At 46.1% G+C, this 12,268-nt stretch overlaps 1 protein-coding gene across 1 annotated transcript in view; it reads left to right on the top strand.

Annotated features, from left to right (window-relative positions):
• Positions 1-12,268, top strand: part of LOC119648962 (lachesin) — a 220,066-nt gene that overhangs the window by 45,836 nt on the left and 161,962 nt on the right. Inside the window, exon 2 of the mRNA XM_038050882.1 lies at positions 9,338-10,041. Coding sequence (XP_037906810.1) covers positions 9,924-10,041 — 118 coding nt within the window. The 5' untranslated portion in view covers positions 9,338-9,923. The remainder of the gene's footprint in view (positions 1-9,337; positions 10,042-12,268) is intronic.

Below are 12,268 nucleotides of genomic sequence, written 5' to 3'. Positions count from 1 at the left end.
CTGGTTCAAAAATAACGAGCGTTTTGAAATGTAAACAAAAGCAGTTAATACAAAGTCCGAGCAAACAATGCAAATTTAACAAGCTCTTACTGGAAATATATTCAAACATCTGAAGTCAGACTATTAGAAACCTCTCGAGTACAAGGCACAAGTGCTCTTCTGTATCAATAAGCTACGTCCGGGAAAACCTAGACTGCTTGCCTGCAAGATCCTTGCTTCTCATGAAATTCATTGAAATTTCCTATGTCGGGAGTCCGAATCCTACCTGACCGATTTAATGGACTGCATTTATTCCATTAAATGGGAGGGGGAGGAGTAAAATAATGCTCATACCGAAAACCACGAAGTAATCCCTGAATTCTGAAAGATACTCAATATTTCACAATTCATGGGAAATAAATCCCGAATGTTAGGAAACTAGGATGCATTTTAGCCGGGATATGGGTACTACCTCTGCACGCGGTGCTCAAATCTAATTTGGCATAGATACTTTGAATTCCTGTTGTTAATATCAAGGAGGATTTATCCATTTCAGCCACCTGTTTAAAAATAGAGCGTCAACCTTTTGATGTAATTCTCCAGATTTCGGCTAACCCGGTCATTCTTGTCAACTTCCCGATTCCCAATTCACTCATCACAAATGGCGCCCAACGGGGTACCAATATCTTCTAAGTCGCAAATAATTGAACCTGTGGGAGTTAACCTTTTTCGGCTCCCTACTCCGTTTTAGGATCTCAGGTATACATGCATTACTTTCTTAACTGTGGTCTTCTAGGATTTACACACCTTTCTTTTAAAGGACGTGTTCGTTAGTCACACACCCATCCCACCTTCGAAAGCCTCTTATCCGTTTTACGTAACATAGTATAAAAGTCTTCTCATTCTAGTGAGTGTCTTCGGCAATGCCTTGAGGTCGTAGCGGGCACTTCACAAGTGAACTCTCCCAAATGTTGTCGGAAATGCGTCCATAAAGTGGGAACTACCTAGCCCTGACCGCTCGGTTGTATTATGTTCGAGGCCCTTTTTTATACAACATGCAAAAGCATCTTATTGGCAAAATGGCTATGTTATCGTGGTCAGTCCATGCATGTTTTTCATAAGCTCGGGTGCCGACCACGCCGTCCTAATTGGCACACATGAAACCCTCCGTCCCTCAGCAAAGAGCTCCCCAACACACAGCCATCTGCTCGACAAATGCAAATCAACAAATGGTTGCCAAAGCCAATTTACGTGTTTACCGTGCATTGCCTTCGGCTTCCATTCATCGATCCACTCTTGGTCTGACTTCACCCCACTCAGACCATTGAAAGATCGATCCTTCAGGTTAAGTGGAGTCAGCCCACAGTCTGCATTGCAGATCGCCGCATGCAAGGGACTCGCCTGCTCTTTGCTGTAAAAATAAACGCGCAGCGAGTCGACTTGGCGATGATATTGTGCAGTCACGTCAACCAAGTCCATACCTCCGCTGTCACGAGGCACGTTCATCCGCTCCCTGGTAAAGTTTGGATGATGCATTCGGAATTTGGAAATATTTATCCGTACCCGCCGCTGGAGGTTTTCCAGATCGGTCTTCGTCCACGGTAATATTCCGAATGCAGAAGCCAGTGAAGGGATAGCGAATACATTCAATGGGCTTATTTTGTTCTTCCCCGAGTGATGCGATTTCAGTACCAGCTTTACACATCCCAGGAATTCGAACAGCAGAACATCCTTCAGATCGCCAACTCGAACATGGGACCCTTGCAGAATTCCGAGGTACTCGTAGAAGTCTGTCTCGGTTATAGCTTCGATGTGGAGGTCACCAATGATATGTCCGGTATGCGGCTCGTGATGACCTTAGCGGATGGCTTAGGTTCGACACTTGTCTAATCCTACCTCCATCCGAATATCACGGCTGACCATGTCTATTATTGGCAACAGACTTCTAAAGTGGTCGTCAGCACCAGCATACAGCTTGATGTCATCTAAGTACATCAAGAGTGTCTGCTCGCACGTAGCACGTAGGCCATACTTTGTTGCAAAACCATGCCCTCTAGCATCATTCAGTAGCCATGAAAGGGGGTTCAGTGCCATGCAAAACCAAAGCGGACTGGAACGGGCTCGAACGGACGAAGATGTACCTCCATATACGGATGGGTTTTGAAGTATTAGCACTTTCATGATTGCCACCAAACACTTTATTAGTTTAGGATCAATGCGATACAGATGTAGAACATCGATTAGCCAGGTATGCGCAAACGCAGTCGAAAGCCTTGGCATAATCGATATAGCAACTAAAGAGGTTTCTTTGGCCTCTGGTTGCTTGTCCGACTACCGAGTCGATAATGAGGTGCTTTTTGCAACCCCTTCACCCAACACCGCAGCCCTTCTGCTCCTCGGACACAATGTTGTTGGTTTTGAGGTACACATTGACCCTTCCACTAGTGATGGACGTTGTGAATTTGTAGAGGGTTGGTAAGCAAGTAATCGGTTTTGTGTCTGCAGGGTCTTGCACCGTGTCCTTCTTAGGGATAAGATAGGTAATCTTCGTTGTCAAAATTTGGTTTCCTATGTCATGGCCACCATTCACAATTGCGTGCTTCCGACACGCACGTTGTTCGCTTCGCTATAACACTCTATTCCCCGCTGACACTTCATCAACCATGGGTCGCACGTGGACCTTATAAGCTTTGTCCGCAATGACGACTAACCTATCCATATGCCCCGATTCCGCACATGTCAGGCTGGCCTGTATGCTCTTCGGACGCCTCCGCAGCTACAAACCAACCACCCAACTGCTTCGTTTTACGCAGCGGTTTGCTTGATGTACAGTCATCAGGCGTTAGCTCTGTCAGTAAGCGGTTCAATTAAGTCGTATCACTTACTGACAAACGTTTTACGAGCTCCTCTTTTAATTGCCTAAAAGAGCAGTCGAGAACGTCGGAGACAAGCTGAACTACCTCCACGCTGCCAGGATCCTACGCCAAAACGGCGGCACCCGCACGACTGAGGTAGTTACTGAGAACATCGTTTGTGGAAACGAACAACCCCCTACCCCACCGCTCCATCTGATGCAGGGTCTCCCATGTTTTCTTTTTGTACCACAGACATTGCCCTTACAGAATTTATGGACTGAATAATCGTCACCCATACGGATTAACTGACCCGCCCAGCGCAACCTATTCATCCGAGTTTTATTCACAACTAGGCGATTGTGGTATCGTTCATAAATTTCATCGTTACATTGACTTTGAATTCGTCGATCCTCATGTAGGGGGCCAAAAATTCTTTGGGAGATTCTTCTCCCGATCGTTGCCAGGAGAAGAGGAAAGTGCCGCATTAACATCAACCTTGTGGATCACATTTTCCAGGGCCAGGTTAAAATGGATGATTGGTAGGGCATCCGTTTACCTTAGAATGTTGTTGACGTAATGGTCTCGAGAGTGATCCCGCTGCTTTCATCTGGCCTAGCACATCGCTCAAAACCTAGTCACTCTTATGAATTTCGTCGGGATACCGAATTCCCTCATGGTCGTGTGCAGTTTTACCCTGCCTATGCGATCATAGGGGACCTTGAAGTCGATGTAAAGATGTAAAATCTGATCTGTTGCTGATTTACCAAGAGTGAAGCCCCTTTGATATGTGCTGATGATGTTCTGGACGTATCCGACCTAGCAATATAGCGGAGAATATCTTTTCAGTAAGTACTCAGTGACGTGATACTTTCATTAATGCTGCACGAGGTCATATTGCCCTTTACATGTACGCCAGATAATGCTTCTTTGTTAGTTTTCAAGCATCAATTCGCTTTGCCAAATCTTGTGCCTAAGCTGATTAACCGTTGCCCCCCACATTTAATCAGTTCAGTTGAAATCCCATCGGCTCCTGGCGACTTATGATTTTTAAGTCGACGAATTGCAGAGACTGTTCGTCTATGCTTACTGGTTGCAGCATTTTTTGCGTCGCCTTCATTGGGGGAGTTTCCTCAAGAGGCGTAATGAAAATGTCAATGAATGTTAGGGATGCTAGTAGAGTCCCCGCAACTTTCACCGCGGAGCAAATTTTTCGGCATACTTGGACCTAGATATTCTCTCTATGACCCTGGACGTACCTATTTCGGAGTCCTCGGAGACCGAATAAGGTATGACAAATATGTTGCTTTTAAATTGCTGCTTAATAAACAGTCTACAACCTTGGCAACCATTTAGCGCTCCGTTGAAGCTTTTACTTTGGTACCACAGTCGAATAGCACACAGATTCAGCGGAATCACTACATTCTGCCGAAAATGTGAATCGCAACATTGGTGCAGTGCCGAGAATGCAACGATCTACTATGTCGTCGCTATCTACGTGTTCCCGTTGGCTTAGTAATTCGTTCGACGAGACTTGGACTTTTGAAAAGGTGCTCCCTGCTGTGGGTATCAGCAGCCTCAACATGTTTGCAGGAGTCCAGGCCTCTGAACCTGAGTTGATTTAATCTGCAATGTCCTCCTACATCAAGGTTATTTCAACTGGCTCTACAACCCGGATTCAGCGGCCCCTCTGTGACGAGATACGATCCACCTAGCATCCGATCCTGTCTCGCTCCATTGGGCCTTCAACGGGGCAATAGTCGCGGCTTCCTCAGCAGGTCACGAATCCGAATATAGTCACTTCACTTTCCCATCTTTCCCGTCGCTAACGAAGCTCCACTTCCCGCCACTGACATATATTCTGGCACTTCATCCCCCCATACCAGCGGCCGCAGGCCAGGCCCAAGACAACGCGCCTGCCTCACCGAGCAATATAACTGGATTCATGTTTACTGTCCATCTGTTTTATCAGAATGTTAGGGGTTTAGGAACCAAGCTGAGGGTCTTCAATTTAGCCACGCTGAATCAGTAACACCATGCCATCTGTATCTCCAAAAGCTGGCAGGATGATGCCATATTAAATTCCCAGCTCCCCGAAGGGTACTCCAATTTCCGCTGTAACAGGGACCGGTATACATCTCGTAAGTCCAACGACGGTGAGATCCTAATTGCAATAAAAGATAAACTCCCCGCCAAACTCAGCTTCTCCTCCTCTGGCTTTTCTTTTGATTATGTTGCTCTTCGTGTCTCCCCGCTCAACTTCCCCCCTGCGCATGCCCTTCTTTCCTAAATGAAGACAATCGTTTGACAGTTTGTCTGAACTCTTTATTGTCATATTCCCTTCCCTTTCTTTTTTCCTTTGCAGAGATTTTAACCTGGCCTGGCCTAATCATCCTAGCCTACCAATTCCCTCCTACAATCTCTCCCATTCCTTCCTTCTATTTTCTCCCTTTATGAATACTTGCTCTGCCCAGAATTTAAATACCACCAAAAACTCCTTGTTCCGCACTCTCGATCTCGTCCTTTCCAACCACTCCGAGCGGCACCTCTCTTTATTTCCTTGCACATCCCCATATATTAAAACTGACGCTCACGACCCCAGGCTTGAATTTGAACCGGAGCTCCCTCGTTCAAACTCCAAAATGCTACTTTCCCCGGGGCTCCTGAAAGAGAAACTTATCATCCCTACCCTCAAGAGCGGAGACCCTTCTCTTGCTGTGAACTACCGACCCATCTCTCTTCTCTCCATTTACTCCAAAATCCTGGAAAGATATGTCAGCGACTGGTTGACCGCGCACTTCGGTCACCTCATTGTCAAAGAGCAGCATGATTCCTTTAAACATAGATCTACGGCTTCATAACTTCAGGTCTTTACCAAACTTTGTAGCTAAACGCTTTAACTTACGACAGGAGGTACATGCTATTTACACTGATTTCTCCAAAGCCTTTGATACCGCTGACAATAATATTCTCCTCTCTAAACTCTCATTACTCAACTTCCCTCCCTCAATAATTTCCTATCTTTCATACCGTTTCTGCAAAGTTTCCTTCCATGGTTACTCATCTCGTTCCATCTATCCTTCATCTGGCGTTCCCCAAGGGTCTACACTTGGCCCCCTACTCTTCCTGTTTTTTATCAATGACCTCGCCTCCATCCTCACTTGCCCGTGTATGCTTTATGCAGACGACCTTAAATAATTTGCCTCTGTTTCGTCTCCGGTAGACTGTGCGCTCTTGCAGTCCAACTTTGATAATGTGGTCCGTTGGTGTTCGGTCAACAAGCTAATACTGAATGTCAGCAAATTCCACTGGATGTGCTATTCGCTTAAACCCTCCCCAACATCCTTTTCCTATTGTCTTAGTGGACCTTAACACTCTTCAGTTTCCTTGTCAGGAACATCCTTGAATATTACTGTATAGTCTGGTCCCCCTTCAAATTCACCCCGACCCCCTTTTATAAAAAGAACCTTCCACGGGTTGACTATCCATACGACTCCCCACCCTCAATTTCCCCTTTTCACCGTATCTTCCTAGATATGTGTACTCTCTTGAAACTGTGCAATTGCCTGATGGACTGCTCTGCCAACTCGGATATTACTTTCCGCAACGTCTCTCATAACACACGACGCGTAGACATTTTTTAATTACCCTTCGCGGAGCTCGAGATTTACTTCCACTCCCCAATCCCGCCGGTTCTACAACGTCCTACAGCTTGGGTCCTTTGACTCTGTCTCCTTCTCTGGTTTTAAGCGTATGGTAAGCCATTTCCTTGCTCCTCCCTCTGAGGACAATATGTAATCAGGAATTTGTTTTCTGTGTGTTGTCTTGATTAGATAAATAAGGAAATAAATGAATATTGTTTCCCGCGAGAGGCTGTTCTGTTCGTAGATATTGTCTATCGTTCCGGTTCCCCTCCGTACAGGCGTCCACGATGAATTTGCTGCCAGTCCTGCTGAGCTTGTGAACGGGAAGAACCTTCGACTCCTTGCGACCTGATTCTCAAGGACAAAAGAGACGGCCTTGGAGAGACCGGATTGTTGCGCCTACTAAGAAAGGCTGTGCCCAAAATAAAGCCACCTCCGCCATCTCATCATACGCAGCCGGGAGTACTTGAAGTTTGTACTCACCTTCTGGTAAGGACTGACACCCTCCCGAAGTCGCTACAAGGTACTTGAGCGTAGGGAGCACTCATTTGGCCAGGACGACGATGGGAAGCCCAAGAGGATAGGCTGAAACCATTCCTTTAGGAAGCAAAAGACACTGGAAGGAAGCGAGAGCGTCGGGTTCGCTTTGACGTCCGCCAGTCGACCGCAGGACCGAGGAGCCTCGCCGCAGTTTCTCTTGCTAAAATCCTTAGGTCTCAGCTTGAAGCGGAGTGCTCTGGCAGAGCATACCGGGCGCACTGGAAGAGGAAGCTACTTGCCATGTTGTTGTGTGAAGTAGGCCTTGCCTTGATTTTTAAAAATGTTTTCAAAAAATTATTGGATCGGAGAAGCGAGAAGTCAGAACTGGAGGAGTGTTTGTTGCTTTTTTACACACATTCAAACGAAAACTCCTAAATTTGCTGTAGATCCAAACATGCTCAGTCCTACCCTCGATATTCGTTGCCAGTCAACCGGAAGCTAGTTGACCTTTTGGCAACCACCCCTTTGCTCGAACAATGTGCCGCCGATGACAAGTTGGTGAGAGTTGCATAAATTTCCATCTTTGTTATTTCCTTATCACATGTGTTGTAAGAACTCATTTTGCAATCACCCATTATAATTATAGTGTCACGTTCAGGTAACCCCTCATAAATTGCTTCCAGTTTCTCATAGGAATCAACCCTCTCTTCTATATCGAAAATTTCGGTTGTGCGTAATATTGCCGTGGCCACTAGAGCGGCATTTTTGCTGTCCCTTAAGAAGTGGGACATGAAAACCTTAGTAAGGCTTTTAACGGGATACTGTCCCTTAAACTGTCACATGCAACTTGCCCAAAAATGGAATGGTCGCCTCATGCAACACGGTCTCAGATTGAATCTAAACAAAACTGATTTTTTGACGACCGATCCTCATGAAACAGGAACAATCATTGTCAGCGGCAGTGATCTGCCCAGAACTGAACAATTTATATATCTCGGGTCAACGCTTTCGCCCAATGGAGAACTGCGTTATGAAATTGCTTCACGCATTAACGCAACCTGGATGAAGTGGCGTTCCACAACTGGTGTTCTTTGTGATCGACGTATCAACGAACGTCTCAAATCGAAAATTTACCGGAATGTTGTCCGTCCTGTCGCTCTCTATGGTTCTGAGTGTTGGCCAATTATGAAAGACAATGAATGGCGTCTTGCGGTAATGGAGACGAAGATGTTACGTTGAACTAGTGGCGTGACACGTTTTGATCATATTCGAAATGAGGTGAGGATATCCGCGATCATTATGGGGTTGCACCGATCGTGGAAAAGTTGCGAGAGAGGCGTCTTCGATGATATGGTCACGCAATTCGTGCTAACAAAAATTCACTCATTCATTCAGACTGGTCTGAACATCGGAGTCGATGGTAAACGACCAAAAGGCAGGCCTAAACAACGGTGGCTTGATACGCTGGATGGGGATTTAAAAGCCTCGATATTGCACCCAGATCAGGCATTCTATAGAGTCAAATGGCGAAGCCGATCACGACGAGCCGACCCCGCTTGTGAACGGGACAAAGGCTGGAGAAAAAGAAGAAAGAAACTGTCACATGGAAAAAATGGGAGTGGTGGTCTCGGCCATATACAGCCAATCCGTGGAGGAGGAAGGGACGACCCTGGACTTCGCATGCTCTACCCGACGAATAGTCAGCGGAATCTCTGTTTCTGGAGAATGTTTTCAGATTAGTGGAAGCCTGCGAATGCCGTCGGCGAGCGGCCGATGAATAGGCGATCTCTGGAGATAGTACAACAGTCCTAGTAAAGGTCTGAATGGTTGGAACTGCGGCTCCCCCGACTAAACTAAACTAATTAACTCCCTATTTTTGGCTAAAGTCTTGCAGAGAAATTCTGTCAAAAACCGGCTCAAAGGCAGCCAACAGATGTTGACAGCTACTACAAGGCGCTAACTGCCAACGTCAGTTGGACACCTAGTTAGCGCGAATTGCCTCTAGGGTTACCAAAGTAAAAAGCAGTAGGGAGGGAAGTATACTATAGAGATGCACCACCTGACTTTGATTATTCCTAGATTGTCCAGTCGATACCGTCGGAATGCTCGTTCAAATTAGAGGAAGCGGGCATTCTGGGAATTGTCAATACAATAGGCGAGAAGTATACATAACTTTTAAAACCATTCGAAGTCTTTTTGTGAGAGTCATTGATCGTACCTTCTATTATCTTTAATTCCTGTGGGACTTTGCATCATTACATAAACTTCCCCCAACCTCAGACGTTAGGGAACACTCAGAATGTAGTCCTCTTTCCAATTATAATAATCAGAAATATCAACCTAATATATGATACTTAACTGTTCTTTTTTGGTAAATTTCAGGTCGCGGAAATTCGGCGAGTCAGATTTGTGGAAAGCGTATCTGCTCTGTTAGTCCCCATCCAGTATACAATCTTGAATGCAGGACCACAACGCCTCTATAAACTCTGCAGTCATCCATGAGTTGGCCTTTTAGGCTGATTCCTTTAGTCAACCATTTATATCAAAGCCACTCACCCTTAACAACGTTCTAGGCAACTATCAAGCGATTATTTGGACATGAAAAAACCTACCCCCAACGAAGGAAGGATTCGCGTTATAAAATGAACAATATGCCGGCGCTAACACGCCACTTTCGCTCCATTCGTTTTCATTGTTTTAAGCTTGATTTTCGCTTTATACTGTGACGCATTTTCCAACGCTATGAGAGAATCGTTTCTCTTTCGCGGATACAAACACTAAGCGATACCGAAAAGCCGATTCTGAGTGAAAATTTTTAATATTGAATATAATAATGTACGGGGTCATATCGTGATCGGAATAAGCTCTTTTAGTGTAGCGTAAAAAAAAAATCCTTTTGCTTCGAAATCACGCCGCAGAGGTCCTGTGGAAAATAGAGTAAGAGAAGATAAACGAGAAACCAGCCAAAATGATGCCACTTAGCACTTTGAAACTGCTCCTGATTGCGATGAACATGATACTTCCGTATCGGTTCACACAGAGACGAGTCCTGTTTATGGTATACTTGACAACGCTAGTGACACACGGTAAGTGTTTTTGCTCCTTGTTCACGTTCCAGCGGTATAATAACAACATCCGAGCCAAACCATCAGGAAGCGTGATTGAATTTGCTACCGTGACTGCCCCATCAATCTACCCCGAAACAAATTCGCACGGCACAAACTCATAATATAATAAATGGTTCAGGAGTCAACCCGGTGGTGCCACTGTCCACAAACCCCATGCTCCTCGTTGACCCTAATTTGATTTAGTTGATTAAGCTGCGGAAATTCGGTAAACCTCCGTTCAAACGAACCCTCCATCCAAGATTGACCATTTTAATCGTTAATGGGTCTTACTTGAACAATAACAGAACAGTTCGGACGGGCTGCGTATCCTGGCGTATCCTGTGTCATGCGATCCTGGTCGGCAGGCGGCAGGCACACATTCAGGTCATTCTGCAGTAAATCTCCATTCTAGTCGACGTCATACGAAAAACCAATCTGAAATATCTATCTACTACCCATTGTCATTATTTATGTAATGTGTCCTTAGAGTGGCCGAATTTATGTGCTGAGGTTCAGATTAACTTGCTCCCCGATAGGAAGTTGACTTGTGGTGCATACTTTGGCTATTTACATTTGCATGGTATCGCATGTGGAAGATATTAAGGACAAATGAGCAGCTTGGAAACTAGGACACCGGACGGCATGCTCTGGTAGCAACGAGTGAATGGCATAACGCGTTCAGTCGTTATCTTCAAGTTAGTCAGAACCATCTGCGTGAGTGGTGTTAAAAGATAAATTTATTTTGGAAACATGGTATTAGTCCGTTGCATTGAAAGTGTCAGAGTGATAACACGTACTTATGAAGTTAAATTCCTCTAGTTGAGCTTTTAACCTTTCTGGCTGACATGTATATCAGCTGCAGAAGTGCAAAGCTGCGTGGACTATGCAAAGAATGGCAGCATGATGGGATGGATTTAAAGTGGTCGTACAGTTTGTGAAAAGATTTCATGTGGTATATCCAGAGTATTTAGGGATTTATGTATTTCTGTACATTTTATAGCAGGAAGAAGCACTTCCGAAATTTTCTAAGAATGAGGGTAGGTAGGTAGATATCAGTGGCCCCTCCGAGGAGCCCAATTAGCGCTTTGGTGCGCCGTTTTGATGCCACAAACTCCTAAGACCGTGACTGTTGTTATAGGAACAGGGAAGCAGAGTCCAGCCGGCTCGGATCTTCAGAGCCAGCCCGTAGCATTCATAAAGGAAAGCAGCTCTCCGACCCTGCAGCTAGAAATCTCACCAAGGTCCCCAAAGAATGGTTTACCCAGTGTCCGCAGCCTGACTCGAGCCAGAGCTGGGCAATCGCAGAGAAAGTGCATGAGGGTTTCCCTTCCTTCTCCGCAGCTTCGGCAATGCGAGTTGAAGGGTAAGCCGAGCCTAGCGGCATGGTCCCCTATGGGTCAGTGCCCCGTGCAAACCGCCGTAATCTTGAATGTATTTGCACGCGTCTGGCACAGGAGCTCTCGTGATCGGGCTATGTTATAAGCGGGTCAAATTCTCCTTGATTTGGCACAGCTTGTAAGCCTTCGCCATCTCAGGCCCGCGGCTGCTATGTAGTGCGAGTAGACTCGGCCCCCGACAGCCGCCAGCGGAACACCGACTGTATTCCCCGAGGGACTGCAAGAGCAGAGCCTTGCCTGGCCAATCCGTCAGCCCGCTCATTTCCCTCTATGTTCCTATGCCCGGGAACCCAGAGGAGAGTAAAGAATACCGTGTCATAGTCTTGCAACACGCCGCCGGTCTTCCACTTTGCCCTGGTTGGAAGGTCCACAGCAAAGTTTCTCGTGAAGTTCAGTTTGCGTGTGACATAGTCCCTGGGTGATGCCCAGATTTCTCGAGGTATTTCATCTAGGATGTTGCTGTGGCCGTAGGACTTCGCTGCCCAGCATCTGGACTCACGTAGTCTGACGGCACTGCACGCTGCAACATATTTGATGTGGAGGTCTAGAGGAAGGAGATGCAGGAGTACATTGAGAGCATCTGCCGGGCAGGAGTGCAGAGCCCCCGTAGCATGGCTGCCAGTATTTTTGCCTGTAGCAGATGTTGAAGATTTGTCTGGTCAGTTTCCTGAGACTAGAGAGATCTTCGTTCCACCACGGTGGCAGGGTCTTTTTGCTGTACTTAGCAGGGCACGAGACTTTGAAGGCGGTATCAAATTCCTTCTTCAGAGCCCCGACCTTTGACTCCAGTTCGACTGTCATGCCAATCC

The sequence above is a fragment of the Hermetia illucens genome, chromosome 2, assembly GCF_905115235.1.
Source record: "Hermetia illucens chromosome 2, iHerIll2.2.curated.20191125, whole genome shotgun sequence".
NCBI lineage: Eukaryota > Metazoa > Arthropoda > Insecta > Diptera > Stratiomyidae > Hermetia > Hermetia illucens.
The sequence above is the reverse complement of the archived record's forward strand: the minus strand, read 5'-3'. Positions and strand labels throughout refer to the sequence as shown.